Raw genomic sequence first — 17,344 nt, 5'->3', positions numbered from 1 at the left:
ATCCGCAGTCCCAGTCAGAATTTAGCTATGCTGTTATATTTTTCCTATGCAGACTCCTGAACGGTACTTTGTAAGTTCATCCTCTGGATTTTGGGGCTTGATAGCACAAACAAGAAGTGTTACTGACACCACAAACCACAACTACTAGCAACAGGAAACAGTCCGTGCAATGAAAAGATTTACCATTTCTGTGATCTCTGCGATGTCTTCCCTGTGTTCCCAACTTGGGAACATATTAGTGAAGGTCAGAGGCTCTAGGCCAGCGTGAATTAGATAGGATTTGGGGGGCTTCTTTACATTTTTTCCTAAAACCAGTCAAAATTAAAAAAAAAAAAAAAAAAAAGACAAATATTACAAACGGTACCATATTTTGCAGTGTCACCCACTATCCAAAGCTACCTTGTAAGCATGTTTAATTGATTCTTTCCTGAAAAGCTGAAGTAATTTAAGGCAGTAGGAATAAATTTCACTGGCATTTTTTGTAATGTTAAAAACCTTTTAACCTGTTTTTCAAAATCTGCCTTTTACTGTCTCTGACCACAAAGTTCAAACCATGTATGCTGAAAATCCCCCACAGTGTTCCTAGCACAATGTATTTCTTATCTTACTCTATTCTAACTCTATTTTTGTAAGCAGAGTGTGATGGTCTGAAATTAGCCAAATTCAGGTAAATGAAACCTTCAGAAGTGTCCTGCCAGCAGCAGATAAAGCTTAAGCTTGGAGACTTATGTGAGAATGTTTAAACCATTCTTAACTTGGGATACTGAGGTCTAACACAATCATTTTGTTATTACACATTCGAAGGAATGGGATCTGAAAGTTAACAGAGGTATTGCAATAGCTGGATGGTAATTTCTGATGATTTTCAAAGACAGTCCTGCTTCTTTAAAACATGTATGTCTGCACACTATATAGTACATGGACATAGCCCTGCCTAGGAGTGATGCCGTATCAGATTAAGTGGGTAAAGTTATTATGCCAAGTACTGGCGAAAAGAGGCCCTATTGGTTGAATGATTTAATTCCCCAAGGATTCAAGAGCACTGATAGACTCCAAATATTATTGGAAACAGGAAGGCAAGCAGTCAGAGACTGGGAGGAGCTATCATTCAAAAAAATATTGTACCTTCATCTTACTTGGATTCAAGTAACTCAGTCTAATCAAATCTTTCTTCCAGATAGGCAGTGGAAAAGCTAAAGATGTTGCAAAGTCCAGAATCAAGTGAAACTAACAGAGCAACATGATACCACCTCACTTCTGAGGGCTGTAGCTTCCCTAAAAGCTGCTTCTTAAAAAATTCTGTTATTCCCTACATTCAATCTCAGAGCATCTTTAATGCACTAAGATTTCCACCAGAGCATATAAATCCATTATAGAAGACCCTGGTTTTTACTGTAGTCCCCACCTGCAACTTGATGTGCATGGGCTATCAGGCAGAAGGGTCTAAAAGAGCACAGCCCCCTCCTCCCCATTGATGAGGAGCACCCCAGGGAACTGATGCAACACCCGTGCTGAATGCAAGGAGCCTGGGTGGACATCGGTGTTCCATTCGGTTTGCAAAATCTGAACATTACAGGTTTGGATTTGCAGATGTTGGGAGCAAACTGATTAGAGAGAATATGTTCACATGAAACTGAACTGAAAGCTCTCTGGAGTAGTCTAACAGAAGTATTAAAATGTGCATGCTTTAACTATGCAATTTAGACAGGATATCATTTGAATACTTGATTTTAAGCCTTCTCTTCCACATATATTCACTGTAGTTTATTTGTTCATTCTACCATGAATGATTGAACACTTAAAAACTTTGCATTTAAGAAATGTGTGAATCTGCTCTAGTTGTGCTGCTCCACTCTCAGTAATTCAGCCAAGAACTAGAAGGAGAGTGGCATTTGCTAATGTCCCAGTATAGGTAAGATGAATTTGTATGTAAGTGGAGAGACATTTTCATGGCATGAACTCTGCCCTCAGCACAAGCTGATCTCCTCACTAAGAATCACTGAAGGGCAAAACAGATTCTTCCCACTCCCAGCAGTCTGCAGCTCAGCTCTCCAGACTGCTGATTTAGCAGATAAAACCACAGAAACACTTGCAAGACATTTTGACAAGTTAAATGAGATTTATGCACAAGAAGAACTGCTAGGTATATTCAAGGGATATCCAGAGTTGCTAATTAGCATCTTTCATACTATCATGTAGTTAAACACTGCAAGCCAGGAAAAGGAAAAAAAAAGGGGGGGAGAGGAGAGGGACATAAATAAGGAAAGAAATGGAAAAATAAGAGAAAAGCATTTTAATGCTTCTGATCACTCAACTATATTCTGGTAGTTGACATAATTGCACCAGCATTGGTATTGCCTGAAATTCGATTTCTCCACCTTGATATGTAACAACACGTAAGAGCTAGTCAGCCCTGACTGTTTGATGCAATGAAATTTTGAAGTGGTTGACAGAATCCCAGATCATGAAAGTGATAGACCACCAGAACAGCATAGTTTGAACAGTAAAAAACTGCTGAAGTTCACATAAGCTTTAGCATAGAAATAGTACAATTAGAATCGGTCTTTAACAGTAACAAACTTGTTCTGTACCTATCCAACCACCCAGCCCAAAGCAAAGAAGATAAAGCCACAACTGCTGCAATGTCATGGCCAGTGATAAAGAAGAGAGCACTCAGCAAAAAACTCTTGTCCTATGATACATATGCTAAACTTCAGACCCATAAGGAGTCACTGAAGAGCTTTCCACTGTGCATCGAACTCAGATGCAGCAAATTCAATCCAGTGCAGAAGCCCTTTTCCCATCACTGAACTCGAAGCTCAAAAAATCCAGCGAAGTATCCAAACCTCAGGATGTGTATCTGATTCCATCTCTGCTGGGGCCAGAAAACATGATTTTCATTACCAGAAGATTACAGCACTGCGTCAGGGACACTGAGACCAGGATCTTACTTCCACCTCTCTCACTAGCCTGCTGAGCAACTCTAGGCACGTCATTGCACGGGGCTCTGTTCCTCTACGCTGACGTTCATTTCTGCTGTGAAGGACATTGTATGAAATGATTTCGAAGAAATGCATCTTAGCACTCCTTCTGACCTGCAAAAACTGGGAGCGGGGGTGGTGGAGAACAAGTAACTGGCCTCTTCTTTAGGAATACAGCAGTCCCTGTTAAAGACTCTTCCAATTACTGCCCTGAATTTAGCACCCCATTCCTAAACAAATGCTGCTGTTTGGCAGGGCAGTGCCAGGGACACCAGAGGAGGGACCGTGTAGAGCAGTAATGCAGTCCAATAAAGGTCACGTTTCAGTCTCCAGTACCGGTTTTCAGCTGTCTTCTGCCAGGTGTTACCACCTCCCCTCAGTGACACAAGATGACTGAGTAGAAACACAACACTTGCTCCTACGCCTATTCAACCTGCAGATTGAGAAGGAGAGACTGGCTTATCCTTATAAGGATGGAATCCAACAAAGCTTTCCCTCTTCAAATATACAAATGTCTATGGGAGAAGATGACAGATACCACCAGCTGTGTCATAAGTTGTAAAGTTTATTTGCTACAGAAGAAATCGGTGGCATCATGACATCTGAAGGTCTATAGCGATCAGGCTTTCCTTGCAAGAGGGGACAGGTTGCACCAATTAAGCCCTAGTGACTTATTCACAGTGGGAAACTGCTCTGAACTAACAGAACATGTCTGTTACGTATACCCTCTTTCCTGGATGGTAACCCTACACCTTTATTTATCCTCCATCAGAAGATGCAAGGTCTGTTCCCAGCCCCACATAACCTTAGATGAAGTGAGAGGAAGGCATTACGGTGTCTCAGGGAAACACTACCATGTAGAAAATAATCTGGTCAGTGTACTCTTATGTGATCATCAGTTGCAGCCTGAATCACTGCACACTGAGTGGCAATAACTCTGTCTTGTAGAAACGAGCGCAGAGCCTCAGCTTTGTGCTCCAGCATTTCCAGTGACCACCTGTTTCCCTGTGAGACTCATTCTCGATCTTCAAAGTCTTTCCACCTACCCTACTAAATCAAAACCCACTTACATCAGCAAACAGCATCTTCATTCCGTCTTTTGATACACAGAAGCTTATGAAATCTAAAAGGAGCTAGACAGAAAGCATTCAGGTTTAAGAGACTGTGTTCTCAGAATTCCCTTTTAGGGAGCTAATGTCTGAACTATACTCCTACAGTGGTGGCACATAAGAGAAATAAAGTAATAATTCCCTCTGAGAACTGACTCAGCAGAGTATCTTGGCAATTTGGGAACAATGCCATTACTACACAAATGGTTTGCTGAGAATGAGTGGGGAATGTATCTTCAAATACATTGATGTTTATCAATGCCATTGGGGAAGCACCTGAATACCTTTCAGCTTGGGACAGTAAGGCAGGGAAAGGTATGACACACTCAGAACAGCCAGGCACGGCAATCTGTTACCTTTGCAGTACTGCAGCACTGTCTCCATGGCGCATTTCCTGTCTGTAGCCCATCTGATTCGAGCTGATCCAGCAATTTTGTTTTCCACAGGCCACCAGCCTTGCCACAGGTACACTTCATGGTGATTGTCAACAAGGAACAGTGCTACACAGCCAAAAAATAATAAAACCCTCATCAGCCACTTATTAGTTCTTGGACTCCCCTGAACAACCCCAGTCCTACATGCTTGTCAGCTTCACGACAGGATCATTTCAAAGCTTACCAATCCCTTTTTGTTATTCATCCAGCTGAACCTCAGCTGAACTCAGATTCTCCAATATAAACAATGTCTTTTTCTAGCAAGCTTTAGGGATACATGTGCATTTGATTAGTTCTCAGCATCTTTATCATGGAAAAATTACTGTTATTGCTTAATGCTGTATAAGCATCACATGCACACATTTTCCTGTGATAAATCACATTGAAAGTGATTAGAGTTAGTGAATCACTGCCCAGCGCAGGATTCTGTTTTCTTGTTACTTAGGTATTTTAAAGCACGTACCTGGCTGTGGGGCAGTGTAAAGATCCTCTTGCAAGAATGGCATGGAATTGATGACAGCAGGGTCTCTTGAAGGGTAAACGTACTCGGTGGCTGAGAATTCTCCTGATGAACTACTGAGGCTGAACAGGCGGGGGGTGAAATTAAACTTTCCAGGATCTTTAAAAGAACAAAAATGAAGAAGTTTTCCAACAGAAAGTGCCAGAGATGAATGTGAAAAAATGAAAATAAAAAAATAAAATTTTAGAGTGACTGTAAATTCTGTTTTTTTAGAAATCAAGAAAGACAACCAGATGTCTTGGGGGACTAGCAGCAGCTGTGAAGAACTTGAGCTAAAAGGCTGGCTGCCATCAGTTTGAATCTGATCCTGGCTAGTTACTATCAGCCATTTCATAACTGGCTGTGTTGTAGCTTAAGTGAAGCAAAGCCCATCTCAGAGTTTACTTTTTAGCTGACAAATTTTCCACTTGGTAAATCAATCCCCCTGCTACCTTTGTCAACAGTTTCAAAGCAAAGACTGGACAAGAATGTGTGCAGAACTACCTCCTAAATCCCTTCAGAAGAGAAGCAAAATGTGTTGGTAAACAGCATTAACTGTTGCTCTGTGCTGCATGAACACAGAAGGGCTGCAGAAGGGGGTGAGAACAAAATGAAACAGTTTTCCAGCACTTCCCTTCTGGAGCAGTATTACTTAACTCAGTAGATTTTTGGAAGCATCTCTCTGAAGGGATCATCTCAACTACCGAGTTGTTCTACAAAAGCTTTACATTAAATCTCACAGTACTGTAGACGAGTAAAGTAAAATGTGAGTGCCAAATCCAGGAATGCAGGTCTACCTTGCAACATGCAATCATAGGCCTTTCGATCTCTCCTTCCTAATGCATCCCAGAATCCCAAGGGCTCTGACCCTTCATCACATTCATGTATCGTCACCTTGCTGCTGCTGTGCAGCCCTGCCTCCAGCGGACATCTGCAAAACACAAAGAAAGAAAGTGAACCCAGCTCTCCTGCCCAAAACACAGCTAACAAAAACCCAGTGGCCACTTGCATTAGTAGAACCCAAAAGCACCCTACAGGATTGTTGCACACTTCATGCCAACACAGGCTTTTTGAAAACTATGACAAAAATTATCAATAAACAAGATACAAAATTTCAGCAACCATTCTCATACCATTTCTGATCACACACCCAGAGCGGAGCAGATGCTCGCATGAGCTCTCAGTAGGGATTCTCACTGCCTGGTTTTGTAACTACTGCTGTCCTCCTTGCATGCTTTTCCAAATTCATTTCCTCTTCCTTATTCACAAGGTTTGATTCTAATCCTCCTATCAACTGTGATTTAGTTTGCTATTCAGATATTGAACATCTCCCTCCAAATGGAAAGAGACTGGGGTTTTGCAACTGTAATTAGTACAGTAGGAAGAGCAAGTGCATTGACCTTAAGTGAAAGTGATTACAGGACATGTGTTTTCCCCACTCCACCGAATCAACTACCCGCCATTCCTCCTCCTTACCAAGCATGCACATGCTGCAGTTGTACTTGGAGGACAGCTTTATTTATTTCAACTTTTCTTTGAGGCACACTATTTTAAGTAAACTGGTATCCTGTATAAACATCTCCAAAATAGAGGTCAGACACTCACTGTTCTTTTATTTTATTGGCTGCTGTTCTTCCTACATCCTTGGTGTGAGATTGTGCTTTGCAGCCATGCCACAGGTAGATAAGAGCTTTATTTATATTGAGGACAATCATGGATGTCCGGGAACGCAGGCTGCTGCAGTGACATGCTACTTCAAGTAAGTTTCCTTCATTGGGAACTTCTCCTCGCACGCAATATAGCCTCCAGTCACCTGGAGCAGACAGGAACAGTGCAGCAGTATTATACAGTCACATGGGATTGAAAATTCAAGACCTCTGCTCTGGAAGAGCTGTTCTCATACTGGATGAATTTCACGTATCGCATGCCTATATTATCACAGAATAAACTAGCTAAGCATCAGGTTTGCCTAACACTACTTGAGAAACCCTGTTGCAGAAAGGATGCCTTATGAAACCTTGCTACAAGAGTACAAGTGTTAAGAGCTGAAGAGCTTAACAGAGCAGAAGAGCCAAGTTTCTGCTCTGTTTCATAAAGGAAAATAAAAGGGAAACAAACACAGCGGTCCTTCTATTCAGCTCCTCTTCCCCGTGCACCTTAGGCACAGAAGGTCACGTTCACATGCGAACTGGAACATGTCCAAGCTACACCTGCACTGAAGTTCTCCTACCTCAACTGCAGCATTCAAGGAATATGTTGCAAAAAGTAATGAATGGGTAACAACAGCTTAGAGCTCTCCTTGGAGCAGGAGAACTGCTCATAAAAATACTCTTTTGCCCAGACTATGTAGAAAAGAACGTATTTTAAAGCAAACAGGCACTTTGCTTAATTAAAAAACAACTACAACTTATTTATATGCGTATCAGTACAATAAAGTCAGCTTGCTCTAGGGTGACAAAATCCATTCTCAGCTCAAACGAGAAAAACTTCCTTGAAACAAAGCATGGCAAAACTGTCTCATGGGTTTCATGGCATTCATTTCTCTTTTCTACAGAGTATGGTAGTTGAGACTGAATTCAAAGTCCTTCACAATAGGTAAAAAAGGATTTTGGGGCAGAAGCTCTTAACTAACAGTAATTTACTTTGTGCATTTTCTTCTTCCTCTTCCCTTCTTCCAGCATGCACAATCATCCCTCCTTGGAAGCACTGCAGGAAGCATGGCGGTTCTTTCCCTTGAAGCACTTGTACCTGGAAGTTGAAAGCACACTCTCTACCAAAAAATGAAGCAAGTATACAGACTCAGGAAAACTAGTCTCTATGGATTAAAAATTATATCGTTATGGCCACCCACATAGATGGCTTTCCTTGTACTTTACAACTGCTGACTATTGTTTAAATTACCATATATATCAGCATGCCATGGGCTGCGTATGTGACCTGCATATTAAAAGAAACCTCTAGTTGGAATCCAACAATAAAGAGTTTCAGAGGATAAGGAATACCAAATAAACTTTAATGTTAATTAGTTTAAACTAAACATTATTTGAATTCTTTACAGGACAGGGACCTTTCTTTGAAACTATTATGAGATACTGTAGAAACTGAAGTAGGTTCACAATTTGCTGTAAATTGGTTTACGTAACAGGCATGTTCTTTGCTCATTAAACATTGCATTTTGATTATGAAACTGATATAACCAATTGTTAAATCAGCTATGTTGCACAGCATCCCACACTCTGGGTCAAGTGTATTTGGCTATCTCGTCTATGAACTCCTGTCTTACCAGTCACATCTACGGCGCTGTTAAAAAACTAATTACAGCATTATCAAGGCACAGAAACTACCTTTAAATCCCCCTTCTTGTGTGCTGGTAACAGTCAAGCCACAGAAAAGCCTAACTCCACCCAAAGATAAAGCAAGCTAGCCTGTCCTCTGTTTGAGCGTCAGACTAGCCATATCTGCAATTGCTAGAATCTGCAAAACAAGGCAATCTACTCTGTAATTACAGAGTAAACATACGGAAAATTTCAAATGTATTTTCACGCCTCAGCCTGGCAGAAAGTTCTTCTCTTGTTTTCAGCACTAGGAAGACAGTCCTGTTATCTGAACATGTATGGAAGCGAAGGCACAAATTTGTTTAACTGTGCTTCACCTATTCCTGCAGGGAGAGGAAGGAAGACATTCTTCTTCAGCCATTCTCAGAAACATCATCTTTAGAAGTGGGATTTGGGAATTACAATCAATAAAGGAGCTTATGTGTCTCTGGAAGTTGGAATAAAGCAAAAAATAATTTTGAGGGCTGGCTATTTGTACTGGCAAGACAACCTTTACAGAAAGAGAGGAGGCAAAAAAGATCACCCACATTTACTGTTAGTGGCTACACGGACAGGCAAGTCTTACCAGGTCTGCCACCTAGGTCTGCAGGAGGCTCACCTGTGCTCCTCTCTCTTCATCAAGTTCTACTGTCATCAGTGCTGATGTCCCTTTCTCACTCACTGTGGAGTGCCTTCCTTGCCAAAAGAAATATACGCATTTCTCTTTTCCAACAGCTCTTACTTGTTGCTCTCCTTTTTGCCTGCTTCCAACTGCAAAACAGAAAGCACATGCTGAAGAAAGTACTCTGGCTACAGGTTTAAACACAGCACATGGCTTAATCTCATCTGCCAGCTCAGCACTATGCTGTCCAGAACAGGAAAGATAAAATGTCCAACTGGAGGAACATTAGGTCTCCAAGCCAGTACGTCCCCATGCAAAGTTGGCACTGTCTCATCAGGTGGATGTAAGCTCACATGCAGAGATGCCTGCGTTGGCCAGAGAAAGAGATGTAGAAAGAACTGGTACTATCTGGAGAAAAATAACTGACATCACTTGAGCCAATTTGCACGTGAAATGGTATGTCCAGTTATGTTACCCAAAGAGTGCATTATGGCTCATTTTCCACATTACACACTGTTCTTTGGCAGCAGGAGAGTAGCTGGCTGCTGAGTGATACTGGAAACAGCAACAGCTGAGAAAGCTACAGGCTTAAAAGAAAAGACTTTCTTGGTAAAGTGATATTAGAGAGGAAAACTACAGAAGAAAAGAACACCAAAACAGTATTTTTCAGTCATAAAAAAGTTAGGATTAGGTAAGCTTTATTTATTTAAATTAACTCAGTATTTCATGTTGGTCTGGAAAGTGGGTTAGCAGCAACTCTTTTTTTTTTTTTTTTTTTTTTAAATAAGGATTGGTATTTAGTTGTTACGATGAGCAAATAATGTTTACAGCAAGTGAAGTTCAACAATACAACCAGTTATGGAGTATTTTACTCTTTCCAGTGAATATTGAATAAACAGATATAATTAAAGATTTAAAAGAACCCCAAGAGCTTTAAACCAAGTTCTTAAAAAAAAACTTCTGCCTTGATTTCAGCAGTGCTGAGCAGCAACCAACTGAAATACTTAGGAGAAAGTGTGCTGGTTTTTTTCAAGTTAAGACTACTCAAACCACTAGCCACTTTAAAATTTATGGTTTTTACTCCTACCTGTACATTCAGCCCATACAAGTACTGCCTCCTACATAAAGAATTATTCTGCTTTGAAGTGATGGAATACATTTTCATGCATATTGATTAGGAGTCTGTTTACCATTCAGTATTAGTGTTACCCACTTCTCCCAAGATTTACAAGCTTTTCTATTTTTCTTGGATTTCCCAGAGTCTGAACTCAATGATCCTGAATAAGACCCACCTACATTTTTTTTGGCTAAAAGCCTGAAGCTGTATAGCTGTTATACTACTTTCAACCAATTTTAATATTTTTCTATTTGGAACAATCATTTTTAGACTATTTCTATTTTACTTACCACAAAAGCCATCTATTCTTAGTTTAGTGCCAGAAGGGAGAGTTCCAATGAGAATACCAAGCTAACTGATTCTCAGCATTTACCTGCTGCTCTCAGGCTCTTTGTCAGAACACTGCTAGAGTTTTCCACTTGAGACTGAAACCCATAGCAAAGGGTTTCCAGAAACAGCAAAAAGGACAAGCAAGGGCAATGAGTTGGCAAGGGCTTTTCCTGTCATTGTTACTGTTCTCCATTACCCAGCAAAGGCTTTCCTTGTTGCTAAGCCTACCTCTCTTGCAAGACATTCAGACCACTATCATTGGTCCAGCTGCCTAGTTATTTTGGTGTTAAGCTGTGGGCACAATTCTGGCTTAATGAGCTGTCCTGTGAACACGTACAACACCACTGTTGGATAAAAGCAGAGATGGACAGTATTACATTTGAAGCATGAAAAATAACTACAGGTTTGTTTTTTTAATGCTTACTTTTAAACAAAGTAAAATAATAAGCTCTACTTCTTAATGGTCTAGGAAGGCTAATTATCATTTCTAACCTTTAAAATAGTTTTGCATCCAAGGAAGTCTAGGTCTGGATCTTATCACTAACAGCAGCAGTTTCAGCTGCACTTCTCCATGTTTCAGCCGGACGAAATGGAATTGTTCACTAACCTGTAGTGCTCACCATGTACTTCCACTTCACCACATATGTGTCTCCCTCATGGAACTGCCCTATGCTTTGCTTAGGCAGTCTACTATAATCGAATTCCAGGATGTGCCAGACATCCACAGATGCAGTGATAATTTCAAACTGCCGCCCATCTTCTCCTTCTACAAGTCCATAGCCCCTGCCAATATTCATTCCATCCAAGACTGTGCCTACAGTCGTTTGGGGCACAGCTACCATTAGCATGACATCATATGGTTTAGAGTCAGATCTGGATTCTTCCTGTCAAAAAACACAGAAGAGATTTCTTTGAGCATAGCTTTTTTCTTCTTACCCCACAGTTCCACTCAGTTTGACTCCTGCATATTTCAGTATTTTAGTATCTTGTCATCATTTGATGCCTTGTCAAAGCCATCTTAGCAGTGTTCATGGAGCTGCTTAGCACTACGTAAAGCAACTCTGTGGGTTCACTGTAGGTGGTGATGTTCTGACCCCTAAAACCTGCAAGATAAAGAAAGTGCTCTGGATCCTTGGGAACAAGCTTCCCTGGCTTCCATCCCAGCGAGGTCATCTAGTTTGAAATACCTAGCGTGTTTATTATATGCACCTTCTGGTGAAGGGATTCACTAGAATTCTTCTCGTTGAGTTTCTTCAGCTCTGTCCAATCAAGAAATTTTTCTTTGAACAGTATGGTCTCATTATGTTCTGTGAGTCTGCCAAACACAGCCCAGTCTGGGCGTCCTTGTCCCTTTCTGTACAAGGGAATAAAACAAATAGAAACAAATCAAATTCTGTGAAATAAGGGCAAGAAAACTAAGTTTCTGCAATGAGACTAAACCCGAGTTTTGATACCTGGGTATGAGGGGATTGCATTCCCCTGGGTCCAAAGGATTTATGTCACAATTGGAGTAGTCAAAGGTGCCATTCCACAAGTGTTTTGCCAGCTGGAATGCCACTTTTCTTTGTGCTAAAGTAACTTCCTTTCCATGCCAGACATATACTTCACTGCCAAAATCAAACACCAGCACCTAAAAATCAAACCCAAACAAAAAAAACCAACCTACCATTAGGTTAGGTGATACCCTGATCCTTCCAATTTCCTAGTGCTGCAAGCTCACAGCGCACTGAGCACAAACTCCTCCATATATCTGAGTGTGTGCAGTGACACTAACAACTAGCACCGCAGTGCAAGTAAAGGCCAGGGCAGTGGTCTGCACTGTGATGTCTGATTGCTGAGGATGACTGGAAGGCAGTGTGGGGAGCGCTATGAGGTGTATCTTGAGGTGGTATCTAGGTCACTAGCAGATTAGAGAGCTCTTATTACTGAAAACATGATTTTGTTGCATGACTGATTGCTGTCCAGTTACAGCAGCTTTCACTGACATTTAGGCCTATGGTTCATCTTGCAGCCGGGGAAGGCTGACAGAATATACAGCATGGGTAACTGGCTCAGCAAACAGGCAGCGATTTGAATACTTTCAAGAAAACGCATTGTGTCTTTATTTTCGAAATCTGCTCTCATTCCTACTTAGATGGGTAAAATCGTTGTTTGCAAGGGAAAAGTCTGCTATGGATAGAAATAAAAATGCTTGAAAGGGAAAACAGGTTTTTATTTTTATGGTTTTGTTTTGTTTTTCCGAAGTGCTAACTGTTTTGCACTTCATGACTTTGGAGTGAGCCACTGCTGAAAAAACATTTACATTTCCTAAAATAGTATTTCACTTCAAAGATACCACGATCTAATTTCTTGAGACCTGCAGCACACTCTGGACAGCAAAGTGTTTAGAAGCTTTTCAGAAACACGAAGGATCCAATTTGCAGTAAGCCTCTCCATGAGCATTTGCAGTTACTGAGTTGTCATCAGCTGTATGTTCCCGCACTTACCACAGGAGCAGTAAGTGGCACGATACCTCTTTTGGTTGTAGCAGGGTACATTTTGGCACCTTTCCCCAGTAGTCATCCTCAGGAATGAGTTTATCTTCTACGAGGCGGTAAATGCAATTTGTTTCTATTATTGCAGCTTCATACATTTCATCTTCTTCAGGACTTCCAGCAGCTTAAGGAAAAGATTGTCAAAAATAGAAAAAAATTAGCATCCTACTATCTTTACTAAAGAGAACAGACTCAACTATTTTACTGTCAGATACTGTAACTGTAAGAATGCTTACACTGGTAATTTGTCTGTCCACCAAGGAGTTTCCAGAAGTCTTTGGCTGCATGGGTATGGGTATTTATTCCTTCTTGTATAGTCTGTATATAAGAAGCTCTACAGCCAAGTTCCCTCTTAGTCTGAATTAAAGTTGCAAGTTCTGAAGCCTAAGAGATTAACAGTTATCTGAACAGGATTGCTTAAGTCTTTGGAATACTTGTGCATATCTTGTTCAGGGAGAAGGCAAAAGTAGATAGGATATAACAGAGCAAATACCAGAAGAAATGGTGATTATTTGTTGCACTAAATAAACAGACACTAGAGAAAATGTTACAGAAATATATTCATTCTTTCATTTGCCTTAAAACAAGACTTGATCTTAATGAACATGGGAGTAAAAAGGACATCCTGCAATTCAGACTATTTTTGTTTGAGTGCAGATCTGTTTCCTGAGGATATCCCCCCTTTTCTCTTGCAGCTTCACAATCTACACACTCCTGTGTCAGCTTTCATTCAGGGCCCAGGCTAAAACATATTTACAGGAATCCTGCCTATCTACCTGTCACTGACTATCAGTTACGTGCCACTTTTTGAGACAACTGGCACCAAGACTCAATTACATCAAAGAGACACATGCTGTGACAGTTCTAAAAATAAATAATTAAAAAAACCAACTAGTACTAACCTTTGCTTTTTCTATGACATTTGCAAACTCTCCTACCCATAAGAAGCAGAAATGTGGAGTTAACAACAGGAAACAGTCTCCGCTGTTCAGTGACGAGGCCCTTGGTTCAACTAATCTTGTTTGAACATGTCTTCTTCCTAAAGAGAAAACAAAGCTAATTATATTCCTTTGACTACTGCTATCAAATGCCAAGATCTAATTTGTTTTGAATGAAATACAAACAATCACAGCACATTTAGAAAAATATATGGAAACAGACTGCTAAAGAAGAATTAAAAGACTACTACTGTGGAAAAAAGGTTTACTCACAGGAAGCAAAAATCCCCATTGCCTCCTATCAACTAATATTTCTATTAGTTCCTGTTCTTGCTTTAGCAACTTTGCATCCTTCTGGTATGAAATGAATTAAGAAAATGGCAGATAGAAGCCAAATTCCAGAACCCTTTACATTTGCTTAAGTGAAGCTATGGCACAGTTTCTGTAGGCAATAAAAAGTTTTAAGAATTTTACTTTGCCAAAAAAAGTAGCTATTATTTTGCAGAATCAGATACATTACTACACACTGTAAGGGGAAGAGGACCAAGAACACTGTCATGTCACTTGCAAGGTATACTGGAAGAGCACTGGAAGAATGGGACAGTTCCAAAATTTCCACAGGAGATGGCTGGAATTCCTGAAATACTCTGTTTTCTGCTTGGAAAACATGCACTAGTGGCCACAATGCAAACCTATTTGTAAGGTTTTATATTTGTCACACAGTTATCACTTATTCTTTTAGGTTTTGGGCATAAATCTTGAGCTGGAGATCTAGAACAAGCTAAGCATCCTACTGTGGTAGCAACTCCCATACATTACAATCAGCCTATGGAAAATAAAAGCAGTTCCAGCATACCTTTAATTTGTAGCAGCATTAGCTTCTTGTATGGCACAGCACTGTTGTTAGAGTTTTGCTCTGTTAGATTAACACTCCGCAGGCTAACGTTGCTGAAGTTCTCTTTGCTTGCCAAGCCAGCAAGTGCTACTTCTGAGAAATTCGAGTTTGTAGACACTTGTACATAGAAAGAAGTTGGAGAAAAAACACACACACACAAAACCCCAAAAGACAAAATTATTAAAAAGTTGGTTGTTGCATTAAAAAAAATTATTTCCACTTGGATTAACTGCTAGCCCCAAAGCTTTGCAGGTTTGGTAGTACCTAAATTTCTAGAGATCATCCAAGAGTAAATGGTCAGTGTCAGAATTATATTATTTGGCAGAAATACTGACTTTGCTAGGAAACATGTCTTACCCAATGTTTTGTGAAGTACTGTGTAGATCTTCAATGCCTTGTAATTGATCAATGATAAAAGATAGCAGAGTAGCCAACACTAATTAACTGAAATTCCCTTCAAATTTGTCTCAGCCAGCGTGATGCAACAGCCATTTACATTTCAAAGTCTTAACTCATGTTTTACTGTAAACTAAAAGCCTAAATTCTTGGCTAGTTTTGCTTATTTCTCAAGCAAAGACAAAGCACTTCATGAATTTATAACTCAGGGAAATGCTTCTCATCAAATGGCAACGAAGTATTACACATATAATTAGTGTTTTCATCAATACAGGCAACGCTTAAAGATGATCTCCCTTTATTCAAACGTAATAAGGAAAACTTGTGCCCAAAATGGTAAAAGTGGCTTGACAAACCTTTGAATAAATTTTACAATATCGTCTCTTGCTGTCCATCTGGTTGTCAGGAGAAAGCAATGTCACAAGTAAAACACGATGCCCTGCCACAGAGCACTGATCCTTCATGGAAATTAATCTTTTGGAGACAGGAAGGCTAATTCCAGTTTCTGAGAGAAAACTAGGACCCAAAATTGAGGCCAGTGTACCTGAACAAGTTTATCCATTCTTGCCAGCCCTCCCCGCCCCCAGCATAACATAATGCTAGATCTGCTTTACTTGATCTCCTGTCCTCACCCTGCAGGCACAGCAGCGGTCTCTCTCTGTACAAGGTGACTGTGCTAAAAAATAGTTAAACCTATGCACAGGAGGTGGCTGTAGGTAGCTTTCCCTGAGGAAGTCACACATGCCCTCCTCTCCAGACCGCCTTGACAGTCTACATTCAACCTCATAGCTCAATCAGTTTATTGCCTCTCAGAGAATATGTTCCATTCCTTCAGTTGTGGGTTTTGCATTGGGATTTTTTGTTGTGTTTTTCATTAAAATAGCAGGACAGTGTCTTGTACAAATTATCCCATTAGCTTACTTTTTTCTACTTTCATTCTCTTTGACTCCATGAAGGCAACATTCAGTCTTTGTTCAGTATATTCGTGAAGAATATCTTCTCTTGCTGCCAGCATTTTCAGGGGGTTTCTTGAGGACTGGACTCTGCGTGTAGGCCTAACTGCACGTTTGTGCTCTGCTACAGAAGATATTAACCTGAAAAAAAAAGCAGTGTTTATGATCATCAGTTAATTTTCCTAGTCAGAATCATCTAATGACAATACATTTGTTTTGATTTTGGGTGTGACATTTGTTAGGAAATCAGGATCAGTTCCTTGATTCAGGCAGAAGAGTGATTTCAGAAACGTGTAGAAGAAATGGACATGCCCGGTACTAAGACACCTACAAGATGACATAAAGCCTTTTGACATCAAACATTTTCGACCACGGCCCCTATGTCTGCATTCATAACAATGGAAAAAACAACTTAGTTCTTACTTTGGTGCATAAGGATCAAAGATGGCATCAAAGTCCTCATCAAGGTCCAAAGGCACTGAGGAGGAAGGGAAATCCACATGGCGATAGAATTTGGAAAACGTTTCATCATCATCCAGCTTCATCACCTCTTTCACAGATTTTCCTGTAACTGTCAGCACTGTCTCTTGCATCCCAGCAACTGCAGGAGAAAAAACACTTCCGCCAATAAATAATCATACTAGAGTTTCTAACTCTAGAATAAGTAAACATGGCTCGTTTGGTAGTCGTTGGGGTGGGGTTTTTTGGGGTGGTGGCATGTTTCCGTTTTTGTTTTTTTGTCGTTTGCTTTTTTTTTTTTAAATTGATGGGATTTGAAGGAGAGATTGTAGAAAAGTCTGTTGGAGAAGAATGATAAAAATGGAGTGTAACTGCTACTCATATGCAATAATCTTTATTACAAAATGGTTGGGAAATATTGCTGAATACAAAGTTAGGCACTATCAAAAATGAGTTGTTTTGGTAGGATGGTGTAAGCATTTTATGGTCTTGAATATTCCATCTTGCCTCCAACCACATTATTCCTTCCTTTGAAAAGATCTACTAGAACTACAAGCAGAAAAGTCACTACGTCATACTAGTGAATATGGCACAATCATTATCCTATGCTAGTGCCTCCTCTGCTGAAATGTAAATACCTTTGTAATTTGTAGAGTCAAATACCATAAACAGAATGATTTTTATATTACAAATGGAGGACAGACATATGAGATGGAAACACCACAGAACTCTAGACAGGTTCATAAGTAGACTACAAAGTGCA

At 40.2% G+C, this 17,344-nt stretch overlaps 1 protein-coding gene across 2 annotated transcripts in view; it reads right to left on the bottom strand.

Annotated features, from left to right (window-relative positions):
* Nucleotides 1–17,344, bottom strand: part of SVIL (supervillin) — a 64,002-nt gene that overhangs the window by 1,685 nt on the left and 44,973 nt on the right. For both annotated transcript variants that reach the window (XM_035902427.1, XM_035902428.1), the window contains 16 exons: nucleotides 16,546–16,723; nucleotides 16,091–16,263; nucleotides 14,735–14,890; nucleotides 13,843–13,979; nucleotides 13,177–13,324; nucleotides 12,919–13,064; nucleotides 11,861–12,036; nucleotides 11,616–11,760; nucleotides 11,014–11,290; nucleotides 8,957–9,108; nucleotides 7,666–7,771; nucleotides 6,629–6,836; nucleotides 5,821–5,954; nucleotides 4,988–5,143; nucleotides 4,447–4,590; nucleotides 184–305 (listed from right to left, as the gene is read on the bottom strand). In XM_035902427.1, coding sequence (XP_035758320.1) covers nucleotides 184–305; nucleotides 4,447–4,590; nucleotides 4,988–5,143; nucleotides 5,821–5,954; nucleotides 6,629–6,836; nucleotides 7,666–7,771; nucleotides 8,957–9,108; nucleotides 11,014–11,290; nucleotides 11,616–11,760; nucleotides 11,861–12,036; nucleotides 12,919–13,064; nucleotides 13,177–13,324; nucleotides 13,843–13,979; nucleotides 14,735–14,890; nucleotides 16,091–16,263; nucleotides 16,546–16,723 — 2,558 coding nt within the window. The remainder of the gene's footprint in view (nucleotides 1–183; nucleotides 306–4,446; nucleotides 4,591–4,987; nucleotides 5,144–5,820; nucleotides 5,955–6,628; nucleotides 6,837–7,665; nucleotides 7,772–8,956; nucleotides 9,109–11,013; nucleotides 11,291–11,615; nucleotides 11,761–11,860; nucleotides 12,037–12,918; nucleotides 13,065–13,176; nucleotides 13,325–13,842; nucleotides 13,980–14,734; nucleotides 14,891–16,090; nucleotides 16,264–16,545; nucleotides 16,724–17,344) is intronic.

The sequence above is a fragment of the Egretta garzetta genome, unplaced genomic scaffold, assembly GCF_000687185.1.
Source record: "Egretta garzetta isolate BGI_Z169 unplaced genomic scaffold, ASM68718v1 scaffold369, whole genome shotgun sequence".
In the NCBI taxonomy this organism is placed as follows: Eukaryota; Metazoa; Chordata; class Aves; order Pelecaniformes; family Ardeidae; genus Egretta; species Egretta garzetta.
This window is presented reverse-complemented; position numbering and strand designations above follow the sequence as displayed.